This window comes from Myxocyprinus asiaticus, chromosome 6, assembly GCF_019703515.2.
Source record: "Myxocyprinus asiaticus isolate MX2 ecotype Aquarium Trade chromosome 6, UBuf_Myxa_2, whole genome shotgun sequence".
Lineage (NCBI taxonomy): Eukaryota > Metazoa > Chordata > Actinopteri > Cypriniformes > Catostomidae > Myxocyprinus > Myxocyprinus asiaticus.
In genome coordinates, this window is record NC_059349.1 from 36,481,466 (window position 1) to 36,501,243 (window position 19,778).

Below are 19,778 nucleotides of genomic sequence, written 5' to 3' on the forward strand. Positions count from 1 at the left end.
CTATGGACTGGAGGCCAATGAAAGGCTCATGTTCAATAATATAGAAATAAACTATACAGTCCTATTACCTTCTGAAGCCACTTTTTTATTGTCTTATCAATGCTACTCATCTGCCACAATAATATAATGCATTTTAATTATCTGAATTATTCTATTTATAATATACAGTATATTATATTTAGAATTATTTAAAAAAAAAAAAATTAATTATTTAATCACTATATATTTAATTATTTTTTCATGAGGGCATTTCTCAGCAAATATTATATGTGATTATTTCAATTAATTAATCGGCATATCATGTAATTAATTCTATTAAAAACTGTAATTGATTGACAGCCCTGATAAAAACTAATGTAGAAAGACTAGTGTTCTACTGCTTTGGCCACTGAAACATACATTTTGAGAGATAGATAATAAAGAATGATTGAGCACTAACCCACTGCTTCCTCTGGTGTCCAATATCCAGTGGAATCGCAGGCGTGAGGAGACGTGGCTTCATAGGCGTATTGATGGAATGCGCCGTTCTCATCACAGAGCTGGCAGCTCACATCACCCTCCCTACAGAGACACAGAGAATAGCTTCAAACATTGCATAAAGACAGGGACATATAACAAATTCTAAAGTTACTTTGTTTCTCTCAGCTTTGAATCATTTGAACAGTTTTTGAAAATGTAAAAAAAAAAAAAAAAAAAAAAGAATTCACATTGAAGTTTCGTATTTGTGTGTCACTGGCGTCACCAAACAGAATTTCAAAAATAATTTTGAAAAATGTTTCCCAAATACTCCCGCCTTTTGCCATTGGCCGGAAAACAAATAGTCCCATCCCAAACTCTTTCCATTTTAACATCGAAAACAAAACACTTCACCCATTCACATAATAGATAACTATTATTGTTAAACATTTATTTCCATTTTGTCTGTTATATGTACACTCCTTACTTTACCTGTGGGCAAGCGGCCCACTGACTGGATGGAGCCAATGAATTGAGACGGAATCTGCATCTTGACCAACCACCATTGGCGCAAGAGGAATGGGGGTGGGCTTTCTGCCATGAACCCAGTTTTTGTAGACTAAGTCAACATAGCAGTGCATCCTAGCTACTTGATTTGGTGTAAAATGGTTTGTACAGTCATCATCTGCAAGAAAATGGTTCAAATGTTTAATATTTGACATATTCATTGGTATATTCTCATATGTGATTTGATACTCATCATAAGCATTATCAGAATATTGAGGTTATTTCCAAGTCTGCTACAAAAGAGAGAGTAAATGATGACTGAATTTTCATTTTTGGGTGAACTATCTTTTTATATAGTAACATAAATTAAAATATCTACTTCTCCCTCCATCATCCATCTGCAAGGTGTGCCAATCCACTCAACCTGAATGGCACACCAACACCACCTCACTGTCTGAATGGCCACAGGATCACACTTGAGCACCTGAATGGACATTCGGTTGATGCATCCCACAAGGGAAATGAAAACACAGCACAACCACAACAACCACTGCCCAGGGACACAACCCAGGCTGAGCCCCACCCACAAAGCATACTACAGTCAGACTGTGATGAAGCTCTCCAATTTCTGTGAGCCCCAGATCCCAACCAAAAAATTACTGGCCCCTCAACCACCAAAGCCTGTGGGCCCAGCTTGCATATATATGTGTCGTGTCCCCACTACGGTAGCAGCAATATTCACAAATGTTCACAGAACAAGTGGGAACCCAATTTGCCTTTTATATCTGTTATGTTAAGTGATTGAAAGACAAAGGCCTTCTCAAGACGTATGGCAAACCTATCTAATCCGTTGCCGATCAGACATCAGACGTCAATCCGAGATTGCTGTGGGGCCAAAAACAGAAATCTAAGTATTGTGCTAAAAGGTGCACCACACATTCTATTTATAATTATTTATAGACCTCCGAAATACTCTATAGTCTTTGTTGATGATTTTACAGAACTGTTATCAGCAACTTCCTCTGAATTTGACTGTTTTGTTATTGCTGGGGACTTCAATATTCATATAGATAATCTTGAATACAACACTGACAAAGAACTCATAACAGTTTTAAACACTTTTGATCTGACTCAGCATGTAGATAGACCCCCACATAATTGTGGACACACTCTGGATTTGCTCATTAAGGGTCTAAATATTTCATCCATTGTTATTAATTATTATGCTATCTGACCATTTCTGTAATTTCTTTGATTTATTGATTATTTGGTTATTTATTTTTCCTGCCTTTGAAGCTAGATCTGTCTCTGTCAAAAGAGGTACATAAATTGGAATACTATGGTGCTATTTATGAAGGCCATATCTACAGTATGACGCCACATATATCTGTGACTCAAAAGTAAAAAATGCTATTGATGACACCAATCATGTAAAGGTCAGGAAGATTAATGCCAAGTGTATAGCACCTTGGAGAAACACAACATCAATACAAAGCATGAAAAAAAAAATGCAGGAAAGCTGAGTGCATGTGGCAGAAAACAAAAATGTATTATGACATCTATAAAGATGTGGAATTAGGCACAGCTAGACAGACCTTCTTCTGAAACATGATAAACAACCACAATAACAACACCTGCACTCTTTATGGTACTGGAGACTAACTAACTCCCCAACTCAGGTTCCATGTGAAATGCTTTCTGACGGCAAACGCAACGAGTTTGTATCTTGTTTTCGTGAAGAAAATCAATGACATTAGACTGGCGATCACTCGTCCTCATGTTGCGCTGAGGTCAGACTGCCCTTTTTCAAAACTGTGTTTAACTGTCTTGAAACAGATCTCTTAGAAATAGTAAATGCATCAATCTTTTCAGGGAGTTTTCCAATGTCTCTGAAAACTGCAGTTGGTAAGCCCCTTCTAAAAAAGAGCAATCTGGATAACTCCATGTTAAACAACAACAGATCTTCCCTTCATAAGAAATATTGCTGAAAAGGTTGTTTTCAATCAGCTGAACAAATTCTTTACCTCAAACGGCTACTTGGACAAATTCCAATCTGGTTTCTGGTCACATCACACAACAGAGATGGGGCTTATAAAGATAATAAATGATATTGGCCTAAATACCAATTCAAGCAAAATATCAGTGCTGCCGTTGACACTGTTGACCACAACATACTCCTAGACAGACTGAAAAACTGGGTAGGGCTCTCTGAGACAGTCTTCAGCTGGTTCAGGTCAAATCTAGAAGAGAGGGATTACTATGTGAACATAGACACCTATGAATCTGTGTGGACATCCATGATGTGTGGAGTTCCAGAAGAGGTCAGATGTGCTCCCACAGTAGCCACATTTAAGTCCAGACTGAAAACACATCTGTAGCTGTACATCTACCGACATCTACCGCTGTGCTGCACTTCACTTATTGAACTGTATCATTTTATTTCTGTATTCTTTTCCCTACCTTTTTATTCATTTTAATATATAGTTTTTATTTATTTAATTACTTTTATTCTTATTTGTATTTCTTGTTCTTAATTGATTAAAAAATTATATGTATCTTCTTGTATTTTCTTTATCATTTCTATGTAAAGCACTTTGAATTACCATATGAAATGTAGTATATAAATAAACTTTCCTTTATATATTTATAATGCAGTTAGACACGTAGAAGCAGTAAAATGATCATGGCTACCTGTATAACTCATGTAGTTGTTGTAAGGTGTGTTTTTGTATTGGGTAAGGCCACAAGTGTCGTTGACTGGATCAGGGTCGTGGCAAGCTTTAGACTTTGGTGTTGGTGCTGTATCAGCACACAGATCTCCCGTCTCCATGGATGCAGTGGTCTCTTGACAAGGATCGTCACATGACTCACGTTCACTCACGCCCTTAAAAACGTGGTACAGTCCAAAAATATGGCCCATCTCATGAATCATGGTGTTGTTGTGTCCTTTTGTGCCAAAGTAAGCGGGGTTAAGTATCATTCCACCTGAAAATAACAAAAACTGACATCTCTTAAACATGTGAATGACCTCAGAAAACATTAAAGTGTAGACAAAGTGTTAAATTTTTTTTAATAAAAACAATATTTAACCAGACTAAACTGGTTTGCTGGTCATAGTTAGTCTCCCAGCATGATCAAGCTGGTCTGTTTTATGGTTTTAGAGTGGTTTGGGCCACTTTAGTGTTTTAGACTTTTAGGCATTTTAGACCGACTGGGCGATGAGCTAAACCAGCTGAACAACAGCTGTGTGAGGCTGGGAGAGCAGCTAGACCAGCTAAATCCAGCTAAGACCAGAAAACCATCTTAGGCTGGTTTAAACAGTGTTTCCCTCCAGCAGGGATTAAAGCTCCATCTCAAATCCAGAAGTCTGTAAGAATATCCAATTAATGTATTCAGAAATACTGCTCATAAAACAGCGTGCACTATCCTGTAAAATGGGACCACCACAGTAAGAATAGCAAGGAACAAGATACCATCTATTTGCTGTATCACTGTTGTATTCCTTAATGTTATACCCATTTTCAGAACATTACAATGCATTTAAGTCTCCATACCCGCTGATGAATTCCATATTGGAATCTGGTTTTATAACCAGCAAATGTAATATAAAGCCTTAACGATGTGACATTTATAACTGCTTAACAGCCATGAAGACATTTAAAAGGAAATGCAAGATGACATTGGTACCAGCCTTTGAAATCATTTGCATGATGTTTGCAATATTGACCCTGTAGTTATTGCATGTTATTGGGTTTTAAAACAAAAGCACAATTTGTTTACTAATTAAAAACAGAGGTTGGTTTATGTGGCCATCTGTAAAACTCTTTAAGAGATATTTTCTATGTTTGGTGCAGAGGATAAAGAAGATTTGAGAGAAAGACTGTTGTATTTAAGAAATACCCATGTTGTATGGAAGTTCTGCCAAATGTATAGAGTTTGGCTAGACATGTCTGACAGACATAGATTGTTTACAGTTATACCATAAGATCAGCAAACCATGCAATGGTCTGATTTCACTTAAACTGTTCAAAGCAGTAGTTTGACCTTGTCTCTCAATATAGGACATCAACATACTTTCACAAATAATCTGGTGATTTACATGGAATTAAAGCAGGGAAGGTTGCAGCCCAAACCCACGCCATAAACCTGAGCCAACTAATTTACGAGAAACTAATCTCACTTTTTAACCTCCACGCAGGTCCACAGAAACATTTTTGGACATAGATCATCTTGCAGCTGAAGACTGTTGCTGACAGGACAGTAAATCAAATGCATGGGTGGATTAGGGACATAATAAGAATGGAGCCACATCTCTGAAAATTCAATGACAGGCAGTCAGTCATTCATGAATTCCATGAATGACTGGCTGAGACCACCTCTGAAATCTTTATTAAACGTCCAAGATGACCCAAAAACAAATGTAACTTTTGAATTTAAGGTATAACACTTTGGGCATTCCTTTTTATGATAACTTTATAGTTCATCCTTCCTTCTTGGCCTGACATGCTCTATGTCAGCAGTCACCAATTAGCGGACCGCGGTCCGGGTCCGGACTCCAGATTAGTTCCATCTGGACCGCAAGACGTCATGACATCGGGTGCCCCATCTCACCGTTTCTACACTTTAAGTTAGCAGCACGACAAAACAACAGAGCTGTGTACACCGCACGTGTTCCGGGCGATAGATAGCACTGATCTTTTATTTTTCTCTAGCACCAAACATATTTCATTAATGCCCTTTTGTGCTCCACATGCATTGCCTCTCTCCACCGGCCCGCAATATGAGGCGCCGCAATGTAGAGCTGCACACGTGGTTATTTTAACGACAGTAGACCATAGCGGAGAAATACAATGAACAGCAATATAGATGGATACTGGCATCTAAAAGACACTGCACACTTTTGCTTCAACGAAAATGAAGCAAAGTGAAAAAATCTTTATGTGTCTGACATGATTCAGCTAAGCAAGGTTTGTGACGGGACAATTTAGCATGGTTCCAGAGCACCTTTAGACTAGAAATTAAGCTAATGCTTTATTAATCAACATTTTTCGACCCTATTGAAAATAAACAAAGAAATTTGAGTTTAAATTTTGTGGAAATTGATCATTGTCAGAGTTAGCATCAACTCTGGCATGAATGGCAAGAAAGACAACCAAAACTTTAAAAAAATATTTCTCTGCTTATGATGAAAAACATTTCCATTATTTGATAGTCAGACCATTTATACTTAACAATAGCAAACAGTATTTGTAAACTGCACTATTCTGATGTATATTGTTTGTTTGGTTTTGGTAGATTTGCATTTTAAGGAAAATATAAAAATGGTTCATTAAGACTTGTACATTACCTACATTTTCTCTCAAGGGCTCACCCCTTAACCCCCATAAAGTATCTTTCCTCAGTCTGAAGGCCTCCTCTCTCTCTCTCTCTCTCTCTCTCTCTCTCTCTCTCTCTCTCTCTCTCTCTCTCTCTCTCTCTCTCTCAAAACAGCGCCAAACCGCATTCCAGAATATTATTCTGAGATGCTATTCTTCTCACCACAATTGTACAGAGTGGTTATCTGAGTTACCATAGACTTTGTCAGTTCGAACTATTCTGGCCATTCTCTGTTGACCTCTCTCATCAACAAGGTGTTTCTGTCCATAGAACTTCCCCTCACTGGATGTTTTTCGTTTTTGGCACCATTTGGAGTAAATTCTAGAGACTGAAAATCCCAGGAGATCAGCAGTTACAGATATACTCAAACCAACCCATCTGGCACCAACAATCATCCATGCGATTATCTAACCAGCCAATCATGTGGCAGCAGTGCAGTGCATAAAATCATGCAGATATGGGTCAGGAGCTTCAGTTAATGTTTACATCAACCATTAGAATGGGGAAAAGATTTGATCTCAGTGATTTGGACCGTGGCATGATTGTTAGTGCCAGATGGGCTGGTTTGAGTATTTATGTAACTGCTGATCTCCTGGGATTTTCACACACAACAATCCCTAGAATTTACTCCGAATGGTGCCAAAAACAGTTCTGTGGACGAAAATGCCTTGTTGATGAGAGAGGTCAACAGAGAATGGCCAGACTGGTTCGAACTGACAAAGTCTACAGTAACTCAAATAACCGCTCTGTACAATTGTGGTGAGAAGAATAGCATCTCAGAATGCTATTCTGAGATGCGGGTTGGCGCTGTTTTGGCGGCACGAGGGGGACCTACACAATATTAGGCAGGTCGTTTTAATGATGTGGCTGATTGGTATATATATATATATATATACATATATACTTTAATTGAATACCCCTGATCTATGTGTTCACAGAGGAAAAGGTAGACAGCAAGGTTGTGGCTGATCTTGCAAACAAATGCCTATCCTTCTGAAAACAGGATGGGCATTGGGATACAATTTTTATCTCGGCTCTGCTCAAATCATTAAAGAAATGGACAAGTATGAAATATATACCATTGTGGGGTCTTCAAAATAAATCTGTAAAGAGGTATAAAAAATATAATTGAAAATGATTACAATTAAATGTATTTACTGTATACATTAAATATAATTTAGAAATAGAGTGTATTACGCATGCTTATCCATCACCGAATTCAAATCAAAGCAAGTCAGGATTAATTACTCATGTTAATATCAGTTTAAAAGTTCACATTCTATGCACTGGCCAAAATTATCTCATTAACAAAAGCTATAACCCAAAACGCCAAGACCAAAATATCTGATCATGCATGTTGAACCAATGAGAGGTGGGTTTCTAAAAGAAATCTTCCTGCTTGGGAGAATTCTCCTTTTTAAAGCAGCTGGACCTAACTGAGACCATTTTGCTTTAATGAGCTCTAAAACACAGCAACAATGAGTACTATAAAATCAGCTGGCAGTTGGATAGAGATGGCAACAGGGTAATACCTTTCTTTTGTTTTTGTTTGGTTTTTGCCGAGTTCCTTTTCTTCTCTCCCGGTGGAAGGCCCTAACGATTAAGGGGCAATCTACAGGGAAATCTATGCATGCTGAAAGTGTTTTCTTTAATGCTCAAGATTACGGCCCATTAATCTCATAAAGGTGGAAGAGACAAGAATGTGTTTCTTTAAAGAAAATATTTATAGTGACAGAAAAAACGTCATTAGAGCGAAGATCTATGGCATTGGGTACAACAACAACAACAACAAAAAAACACGTGTTGCGGGAATATAGTGGTAGGAAACATCTGAGATCTTAAAGGGATTGTTCACTTAAAAATGAAAATTATGACATTATTTAATCACCCTAATTTTGTTCCAAAGCTCTATGACTTGCCTTCTTCCATGAAATACAAAAGGATATGCTAGGCAAAATGTTAGGGCACTGACATCTTCAGTCACCATTCACTTTCATTGTATGGACAAAAGATGCAAAGGAAGTGAATGGTAACAGGCTATCATTCTGCCTAACATCTCCTTTTGTGTTCCATGGATGAAAGTAAGTCATACAGGTTTGGATCAAAATGAGGGTGATCAAATAATGACAGAATTTTCATTTATGTGTAAATTATCTCTTTAACATAGACATTGTGTATGAATATGGTAGAATTAACCCAGTTTAAATGCTTTGGAGGTTAGGAGGCAGATGGAAATCTTACCTTGATGAGTAAGGGCTTCTTTGGCCCATGGCCAGGTGGCAACCCCAGCAAGCTCCTCACGTGCTGAATTATTAGCGAAGAATATGTTCAGTGTGTCTGAACTGCTCAAATGAAGCAGATCCTTCAGTTCCTTCACACTCAGGTAGGTCCTGCAGCAGAGATATTCAGTCACAGTCAAGCAATTTCACATTGAAAGAGTTGTTATTAAGGGAAGTGCTGTATACATGTTCTCCACCTGTGGCACCAGTGACTTATTTGGGCATTTTATGGCAATTTATTAAAATACTGTATTTTCCAGATTCCTGTCATTTATTACCTGTAAATCTGGTGGGCTACAAGCCTGTTAACACTGGTGATTAAAATTTTTGACTTAATCAGCAAACAATTTACTGTGGGAAAAATTAGAAGCAAGCATTTAGGCGCAAATACTCTAGAATTACGGTCTATTCTAAACATAGGCTGTAATGTGATTGGATGGGATGCCTGATAGAATGAATCCCAAGATCTTTCCACTAGAACTACAATTACATTTCAGACCGTCTGTGCAGTTTTTCAATTGTTTTTCTATGTAAACATGCGCAAGCACTTTGACAGTTGCGCAGCAGCACAGGAGCGCCATGTTTTTTTAGGTGCTGTTTAAAGTTAAAAAGATTTTAAAAGCACATCTCGAGACCTTTGCATTCAGGCATCTCAGGCAGCAAAAATTATGATTTGGGAGATTTGGCATCTTATGTTAAACCCTCTGTGAAAAATGTGGGTGTCATATTTGATTCTGCACTGAAATTTGACAAACAGATAAATGCAGTAGTCAAATCTAGCTTTTTTCAGGGCCTGGGTAGCTCAGTAAGTAAAGACGCTGACTTCCACACCTGGAGTCGCAAGTTTGAATCCAGGGTGTGCTGAGTAACACCAGTCAGGTTTCCTAAGCAACCAATTGGCCGGGTTGCTAGGGTGGGTAGAGTCACGTTGAGTTAACCTCCTTGTGGTCACTATAATGTGTGGCTCTCGCTCTCGGTGGGGTGCGTGGTGAGTTGTGCGTGGATGCTGCAGAGAATAGCGTGAAGCCTCCACAAGCGCAAGTCTATGCGGTAATGCGCTAAACAAGCCACGTGATAAGATGCGTGTATTGACAGTCTCAAATGTGGAGGCAACTGAGATTCGTCCTCTGCCACCCAGATTGAAGTGAGTCACTATGCCACCACGAGGACCTAGAGTGCATTGGGAATTGGGCATTCCAAATTGGGGAGAAAAAAAAAAAAAAATAATAATCTAGCTTTTTTCAATTAAGGCTCCTAGCTAAGGTTAAGAGGTTTTTTTTTTTTTTTTTTTTTGTATAATTTTTACAGTTTGAGAGAGTACATGCTTTTGTTTCATCTCGACTCGACTACTGCAATTCACTGTATATAGGGATAAACCAATCGTACATTAATCATTTACAAACTGTTTAAAATGCAGCTGCTAGACTTTTGACTTGTACTTGGAAATATGAACACATTATCCCTGTCTTATTCTCTTTACACTGGTTGCCAGTCCGATACAGAATTGATTTTAAAATACTACTTTATGTTTTTAAAGCCTTGAATGGACTGGCACCGAATTATCTCTCTGACCTTCTGAGTGCAAATGCATCTGTTAGATGTCTAAGGTCATCTGATCAGAGATTATCGAAGGGTCGAAGGGTGACCGTGCTTTTGCCATTGCCAGCCCTAAACTGTGGAATAGTTTACCAATATCCCTTAGAGAAATTTCAACAGAATCAGAATTTAAATCAAAGTTAAAAACGTTTCTTTTTGCGTAGGCTTACGATTGTCCTTAGAGTTCAAAGGTGTAAACTTATATATGTGCTTTGGTGTACCTCTTTATCTTGCATTGAGGTTTGTACAGCATAGCTGTATTGATGTATTTTGGTGATGTAGTTTTGTGATGTATTTTTGTGATATTTCTTTTATTATAGTTGTACAGCACAGTGGTCAACTACTGTTGTTTTTATTTTGTTCTATAAATAAATTTGAACCAACAAACAATGTTATTAAAAATCTTTCTAAATTTAACCCCTAACCCTAACCCAAAGCTAAACATAACCGTAAGTCTAAAGCCCAAAGTATATTTCGGTCAGACAACAGAGTGAAACTCCTGAGGAGAAATAGTCCAGTATCTCATATCAGTCATGTCTGTGTATGCATGTACGTCTGAATGAAGTATACTCTGAAAGGCTTGTGTTCGACTGTACACAGACGCTAGGCGTTCGAGTCAAACCAAAATAATAATAGTGTTGGATAAAAGACTAGCTAAAATGTGATGCCTGTATTGTGTTGATTTGAAAGTCTATTTGTTGATTGGATGGCCTCTATGGGAATAAAAGTCTTACGATGTCTTAAGGTTTTGCCATCTCATACGAATTATTACAAGTTGTCATGAAACTATGTGGCTTCCATCATGTCAATCAGCATATCTTGTTTTCTGTCCATAGTGTATGGAAATCAACAATCAATCATATGATACCACAAGCCTGCAATTATAATTCCTGTGTAAATAAATTTTGCCATCACTTCGATGTGGCTTCTATCCCACCTTTTGCATTGTAAAAACTTCTCTAGACAGCCAGAAATCAAAGGATCAGGTCATCAGAAGCTAGTAACTGGGAAGTTCTTAGGAACTGTGAAATGTAAAACATTTTGGTAAAAAATCATATATATATATATATATATATATATATATATATATATATATATATATATATATATATATATATATATATATGTTTTTAACTTCGCCTCTTGACGTTTATGAGTGGTTTTCATAAAAACAGTCATAAAAAAATAACTTTATGTCACAGTGATTAGAGATTAAAATTGTTTGAACTGGTTATGGCTCATAGAACGACTACCTCCCTTTTATTCCACTTCCAGCTGTGATAAATCACCATAGAGGTGCTTTGATGTGTGATGTTAAATCAATTTTACTTTGGAATATGTCACAGGTAATTTTTCTCCTTTGCTTTCATAGCTGCTAAGCCTTTGCACCTCGTATCATTGGCCTCTTTGATTGAAGAAGTCCGGTTCTTATTGCCCTTTGGATCGTGCCGAAGGGTCTAGCCCATTAGCTGAACCACTTACTTTTTCTTGGAGCCGTTCCATGCAAGACATGACCAAGTACAGTGCTTCTTATGTCGTTTTTTTATTAAATAAGCAAAGACTGAGCCAGTTTACTTGAGTGCTCCAGTTCCCTAAATCCCTCCTATATGGCTAATTCGGCAAAATAGTTCAAATGATTTAACAATTCATATTTACATCGTATGACTTAAAGTTGAGGAATGCAGTGCTCCAAATGTGTTCTGGAACAAAACAAGTGCTACAACTATGTTTTGAGCCATTTTGTTCCTAATTTGTGAATCATTGTTGAAAGACATACATTGTTGTAAAATAACTCACGTACAAGATTCCGTCAGTAAAACACATCTTTAGACATTTTTATAAGTATGACTGCTATAAAGATTGCATATTGCAGTTATGTGTTTGGTCAGCTGATGACAGGTGAAATAATTTTTACTGTTTAATATGCTTAGCCACTTTGAAATCCTGTGTCTATACAAATGCAATTGCTATGCAAAGCTATAGACTGCAAATCAGGCATGATGCTATTTCTATACATTTGAGATATAAGTATATTAACACATTAACACAACCAAGACGTTTTTTAATTTGTCATTCCGAACTTTCTTTTAAATGAAATACCACTTCAAAACATACATGTAACCTTTTTTTATCTTTCAGCATGAACTGTTTCACATGAGGTAAAGGGGGCCAACACAAATAATATTTCTACTGGCATAAACAGGCAGTATTTTTGACTAAATAACACTCAGGATCAAGTCTTACATAAATAAATACTCCATCCTTGCCAGGGCATTTGCAGTTCACTTATTACTGTGAGCACTGCATGCTGACAGTTTTCACCAGTCAAGCCTTTGCATATGATTTAAGAAGAACATATTTCTATACAAACAGATTAACACAAATCAATTATCAGTAAATAAAAATCACATGCTGTCCATTTTGTCCAGAAGCCATTACAAAGAGGAATGCCACCACATTTATTACTAACCACTCAAACCAACTGCTGCCTCAAAAATGCTTATTCAGGAAACACAATGTGGCAGAAACAACAGCAAATTAAAATTTGAAAGACAAGCTATAATTTCCATTTCCATAAAGTCCCTCATAATGAAGAGAAACAAAATGTCAAACTGTCAGCACAGTCCTCTTATCAAAGCCATTAAGTGTGTTGGAGAGACCAGGGTTGGTTGGCAGTTGGCACAGGGTTATGTAATTTCTGGTACTGAACTGGGTGCTGCCACAAAAAAGTAACATCTCAATGTCAAAACAAAACTGAACCCCTGGCTAAAAATGTTACATAAAAAAGAGGGAGATCTTTAAATTATGTCAATGTTAGTTCATTATTGTGGGAACCAGCTACTGTATATTTTTAAATTATTTCTGGAAGCCTGTGATAAATTATGCCACTGAATGCATACTAAATAGTGATTGGTCCTGACTTCCTTGCATGTATATGTATTGATCTACTGAAAACAAGACAAACTGGAGACTTATGGGTTATTAAAGTGATTACAAAACATTACAACCATTATAAAATATTGCAGTAGTTAATAGGTTTAAATAGTTATAAATAGATAAAATTGATCACAAATAATAAATTAATCATATTAGACAAATGTTGAGTGCAATTAATTTTGTATAAAATTAAAAATTTTATCCCATGTTGCTTCCTTCTTAAAAATATAATTTTTTTTAATACTGTGCCCCATGTAACATGATTTTAGTCATTAATTAACAAAATGTAAGACAACTTTAGTCATTAATTAACAAAATGTCACTAGTTGACATTTAATGTGCCTGTTTTATACCCAAGATCTTGGCATATCTTTTATTTGCTGCTCGTTGGGTTCCATTAATGTTATTCAATAAAGAATAAAACAAGTGTCAACCAAACCACGGTCTTCCCTAATTTGTGCGCCAAGAGCTGCAAAACTTAAGACTGATTTCAAATAGATTTTTTATTTATTTCTTCCGCCTTTACCACCCTGACCGCTGACTTCCATTATTAACACAAACAGATACCATTTCAAACTCATACCATTAGCTGAACAACTAGCAACGGAGGCTCGGACTGTTTTAAAACGGGACACTGAATCCTTGGCGGAAGAAAGTAGTTCCACTCACAAGAGTGTTTTGCAGACAAAAACCATAAAATGTCTTGAGATAAAACCTTGAACGATGTCTTAAGGTGTGGTAACCGTGGTATAATCAGAATAATTGAATCCGGCGAGTTGAATTGTTGAAAAATAATGCACACATGAGGTGTAACTCCGCTGTGCGTCGTGACCGCATTACCACCTCGGGGTGTGCATTATTTTTCAATAATTCAACAGTCCAATGTTAATTATTCCTTACATATTATAACAGGTATTTCCAAAGCCACAAATCAAATGATTTGCATATCTTCCAGCAGAATGAATAAAGAAATCGTCATGGTTACTTGCGTAACCTCCGTTCCCTGATGGAGGGAACGAGACGTTGTGTCGATGTAGTGACACTAGGGGTCACTCTTGGGAGCCCGAATCACCTATGGTCTTTGATAAAAGGCCAATGAAAATTGGCGAGTGGTATTTGCATGCCACTCCCCCGAACACACGGGTATAAAAGGAGCTGGTATGCAACCACTCATTCAGGTTTTATGCTGAGGAGCCGAGACACGATCCGGCCATTTCAATGGGTAGTTCAGCGTTGTGGCAGGAGGGACACAACGTCTCGTTCCCTCCATCAGGCAACGGAGGTTACGCAAGTAACCATGACGTTCCCTATCTGTCACTCTGTCAGTTGTGTTGATGTAGTAACACTAGGGGTCCCTATACAAAACGCAGCAACTGGCTGAACTGTGTTACGTGAACTGGCGGTGTGTGATGGGCAGACAACTGTGTGCCTCGTAGCCAGTGCACCAGGCCGACACGTAACCTCCCCCAACATAGTTATGAGTGTCGAATGGCCCTTTGGGGACAAGTCGACTACCCAGTCATGGCCTCTTTTCCCTTTCTTTTTTTTCACTCCCTAAAAAAAAAAAGGGGGATTATCCGACTGGGCCGACCAGGTCTAGTCGGGGGGTGTCCCTCCCAAGGGGAGGACACCGCGGAGACCACACCTCACCCAGAGAGAGAGGGGATATTTAAGTGGAAAATACATCACATGGTCTTGCCGATCATCTGGAGAAGTCTCATGGTAGGTCCAACCCAACGGGGGAGGAGTTACTACAAACATGGAGACTGTGGCAGAGGGGCCTCTGCCCAAGGAAGACGCAGTTTGCCAAAAGGGAAACAAATTAGCAAAAGATATACATCGCATGGGGTTACCTTACAGGGAACCGCCACATGCGGAGCACCTACCCCAGAACAAGACTTTTAGTTAGCATGTGTACTGGGTCAGCAGCGAGTCTCTACGAAAACTCGACTGCCACAGGGCTCGGAGGAAGTCAACCAGGGAACATAGTTTGTGAACACTACTGGGAATTAATGGCGCACGTCTTCAACTCAGAGGAGGTGAAAGGCGCTATGTGCATGCGATACACCCGGCCGGCTATCCCGGACTTATCCGCTTGTATTGCGTGCCACTACCCGGGATGAAACCGGTTCCACCCGGAGGTTGTAGAACCTCGCAAAGGTGTTGGGTGTTGCCCAGCCCGCTGCTCTGCAAATGACTGTTAGAGAGGCGCCCCTGGCCAAGGCCCAGGAGGTCGCTACACCCCTGGTAGAATGGGCTCGTAGCCCTACCGGGGGCAGCACGTCCTGAGCGTGATATGCCATAGCTATGGCGTCAATGAGCCAGTGGGCGATCCTCTGCTTGGAGACAATGCTTCCTTTCCGCTGTGCACCAAAGCAGGCAAAGAGCTGCTCAGAGATCCTAAAGCTCTGCGTGCTATCCAAATAGATGCGTAAAGCGCGCACCGGACACAGCAACGACAGGGCTGGGTCTGCCTCCTCCTGGGGCAGCGCTCACAGGTTCACCACCCGGTCCCTAAAAGGGGTCGTGGAAACCTTGGACACATAGCCCGGTCAGGGTCTCAAGATCACGTGAGAGTAGCCCGAACCGAACTCCAGGCACGTTTCATTGACAGAGAATGCTTGCAGGTCTCCTACCCTCTTGATGGCAGTGAGTGCAGTCAGGAGGGCAGTCTTCAAGGAGAGTGCCTTAAGCTCAGCTGACTGCAAAGGCTCAAAGGGGGCTCTCTGTAGACCCTGAAGAACTACAGAGAGGTCCCATGAGGGAACGAGGTGCAGACTGGAGGGGTTCAGCCTCCTGGCGCCTTTCAGGAACCTGATGATCAGGTCGTGCTTCCCTAAGGACTTACCATCCACTGTGTCGTGGTGTGCTGCTGTAGCAGCAACGTACACCTTCAAGGTGGAAGGGGACAGCCACCCTTCCAACCTCTCCTGCAGGAAGGAAAGCACCAATCTGACTGTGCATCTCTGGGAGTCTTCCCATTGGGAAGAACACCACTTAGCGAACAGACGGCACTTAAAGGCATACAGGCGCCTCGTAGAGGGGGCCCTAGCCTGAGTGATCGCGTCTAACACTGCGGGTGGTAGACTGCTTAGGTCTTCCACATCCCATCCAAGGGCCAGACATGGAGATTCCAGAGGTCTGGTCGTGGGTGCCAGATGGTGCCCCGTCCCTGAGAAAGAAGGTCCTTCCTCAGGGGAATTCACCGGGGGGGGGGGGGGGGCTGTCGCGAGGACCGTGAGGACTGAGAACCACATCTTGGTGGGCCAGTAGGGTGCTACCAGGATGACCTGCTCCTCATCCTCCCTGACCTTGCACAGAGTCTGTGCAAGTAGGCTCACTGGGGGAAACTCATATTTGCGCAGGCCAGGGGGCCAGCTGTGTGACAGTGCGTCTATGCCAAGAGGTGCCTCGGTCAGGTCGTACCAGAGCGGGCAGTGGGAGGATTCTTGGGAGGTGAACAGGTCTACCTGTGCCTGCCCGAATCAACTCCAAATCAGCTGGAGTCTCCACTCTCCCCTGAGGGTAACCTGCCGTGACAGTGCGTCTGCTGCAGTGTTGAGGTCGCCCGGAATTTGAGTGGCTTGCAGTGACTTGAGGTGCTGCTGACTCCAGAGGAGGAGATGGCAGGCGAGTTGTGACATACAACGAGAGCGCAGACCGCCTTGGCAGTTGACATATGCTGCCATTGCCATGTTGTCTGTCCGAACTAACACGTGCTTGCCCTGGATCTACGGCCAGAACCTCCGCAGGGCGAGCAGAATTGCCAGCAACTCAAGGCAGTTGATGTGCCAATGCAGCCACGGGCCCATCCACAAGGCAGTGTGAGATAAGCACTCAGGGTGTGTGTCGAGGTAGAATCGAGATGTGGAAGTACGCGTTTCAGTTCTACCGCCGCGAACCAATCTTGATGCCGGATGCTCACTAGAGTGCGTCTTTGCATCAGCATCTAGGACGGGAGTCTGTGTAAAGCCCGGTTCAGTACTCGCAGGTCCAAGATTGTCCGCAACCCACCGCCTTTTTTCAGTACAATGAAGTAGGGGCTGTAAAACCCCTTCTTCATCTCGGCCAGAGGGACAATCTTGTCAGATGTACCAGCGGGTGGGGCCTCACGGCGGGGCGGAGCCTGAGGTGCCACACCGTGTCGTGGCCGTGCTGAGTACAGGGACATCGAAGTACTTACCTGGCTCCTTGTGACCACCCCCGGAACAGCCTGGGACGTGGGAGGAAGAGGCCTGTCCACGTGACCTGTGGAGACTGTCACATCAGGGGCGGATTTATGCCACAGCTGGGCACTCAGGGGTGGGGAGACCACCGCTGGAGCACCAAACCTGCCAAATAGAGTGGTGGACGGTGGTCGTGATGACAGCCATGCACACCGGATATGTGACCCAGTCCTGTTCGCCGGACTGGCCAACTTGGGAAATGGGGGCAGCAAGGAACCGTGCCTTGTCAGCCTCTTCCAACTCGACCAGGTTGGGCCAAAGGTGGCGCTCCCGGACCACCAAGGTGGACATCGCCACCCAAGAGACCATGCCGTGACCTTCGTCAGTCACTGAGCGCAGCTCCTGCATCAATCCTGGGGCAGAACTACCCTCGTGCAGTTCCTTTAGCACCTTTTAGGACTTGCAAGAGAGCCATGGCATGCAGGGCGGAGGCAGCTTGTCCAGCGGCACCGTAGGCCTTGGCCGTCAGAGACGACGTAAACCTACAGGCCTTGGACGGGAGATTTGGGCGCCCGCGCCAGGTGCCGGCACTCTGCGGGCATAGGTGCACCGCGAGCGCCTTTATCCACCGGGGGTATTTCCAAATTGCCCTTGGCTGCCCCACCATCGAGGGTAGTGAGGGCGGGGAAGCTGAAATTTCAGGACCGGGCAGTAAAAAGTGCCTCCCACGACCTTTTCAGCTCTTCATGCACTTCCAGGAAGAAAGGAACGGGGGCGGGGCGTGGCTTTGAGCGGCGCCGCAAGCCCAGGAACCAATCATTGAGCCGCGAGGGTTCAGGGGAGAGTGGAGGGTTCCACTCTACCCCGACGCTTGCGGCTGCCCGAGAAAGCATGTTGTCTTCTCCGCGTCAGCCTGTGACTAGGCGACCGCACCCGAAGGGAGGAGCCCAGCTGAGGCTTCCACGTCCGACTGGATGAGCCTGCTCTCCGATGCTGCGCTCGAGAGCTCATCACTTTTGCGGGCTCCGAATAAGAGGTCAAACTCGCCGTGAGACGAGCCGGCGGGCTCTTCCGGAAGCCCGATCGGGGCAGACGAGCGTGCTGGGGAATGGGAGGTTCATGGGGGGATACCCGGCAGAGGTGGTCCCATTGGGGTCCCCAAATCGCCCCCAGTGCTTGCCGCGCTGGCCTCATACTCATGGGTAGAAGGACCGAGGCGGGGAGCCTCTGGGGTGGCTTGCTTTCTTATGAAGGTAAGCCGCGACCGCATCGTTGCCATGGACATGTTCTCGCAATGAGTACATGACCCATCCACAAACGCTGTCTCCGCGTGAGCAGTGCCCAGACACGAAAGACAGTGATCGTGAACGTCAGAAGGCAAGAGATAACGAGCGCAAGCAGGAATAACACACATTCGAAAGGCATCTTTAAAAAGACGCGTCTTTAAAAAGACATTCCGTGTGTGCTGCTCTTTTAGAGAAATATACTCTTTTAGAGAAATATACTCTTATTCCTGCCGAAGCGCTCAGGGGCATTCTCTGCAGTGCACCAATGCAGAGGAGGGAGAAGCCGCTGAAATGCGCCGTCAGATCCAGCAGAGGTGAATGAACAGTCGTGGGAATTCAGCTCAGTGTGCATGACCGTTCAGCTCCGAAGAGAATATCTGAATGAGTGGTTGCATACCAGCTCCTTTTATACCAGTATGTTCGGGGGAGTGGCATGCAAATACCACTCGCCAATTTTCATTGGCCTTTTATCAAAGACCAGAGGTGTCTTGGGCTCCCAAGAGTGACCCCTAGTGTCACTACATTGACACAATGTTGAGTGAGTGACAGATAGGGAAGAATACATAATCAATAACTGCAAACCGCTAAGCATCTATCAATGATAATTACTACAGAAAAGAGTTATCAGGGTAGTTTGGTTCAATTGGCTTAAATATCAGCTCTAAAATGTCTTTGCTTCTCATTCCATTTCTAAAGCTTGCCAAAATGCACCTGGTGGTTCCCCATGTACTGTTGCTCTCTTCTTGAACAACAAATTTGCGTAGTGACAGCCACTGGCATGCATTCATGTTCCACTGCCCAGCGGCAGATACCTGGACTATAACTCTCACTGCAAAACATTAAAATCCCAGACTTCCACATAAAAAAGCAAACTATACAATTGCCATTAAAATGTCAATCCTGCATTAATTCTCTGCAAACTCTGGACTGCACCCTTAACAACACACTCTTCCAGCATGGTAAGGAAAGACCTCTCTAAGGGCTCAGTCTATGAGACCATGGTTAATCTGGTCCTGTTGGCAATTAGTGTGTCTTCTTATTGACACATCATATTTAGAGGAACAGAAGCAAGCCTTCAGGTTCTTCAGAGGCTTTTGGAATGCTTTTTGAGTGTGACGTGCCAAGGACAGTATGCTACTCTAGGTCACCATTACTACAAACTGTTGGCATGGGTA

The 19,778-nt window shown here is 42.0% G+C and overlaps 1 protein-coding gene across 1 annotated transcript in view; it reads right to left on the reverse strand.

The window, feature by feature from the left end:
* The window catches only part of LOC127442209 (pappalysin-2-like), a 139,239-nt gene that overhangs the window by 99,879 nt on the left and 19,582 nt on the right, over positions 1-19,778 (reverse strand). The window contains exons 3-6 of the mRNA XM_051700059.1: positions 8,581-8,729; positions 3,655-3,948; positions 949-1,141; positions 440-561 (exon numbers count right to left, since the gene is read on the reverse strand). Coding sequence (XP_051556019.1) covers positions 440-561; positions 949-1,141; positions 3,655-3,948; positions 8,581-8,729 — 758 coding nt within the window. The remainder of the gene's footprint in view (positions 1-439; positions 562-948; positions 1,142-3,654; positions 3,949-8,580; positions 8,730-19,778) is intronic.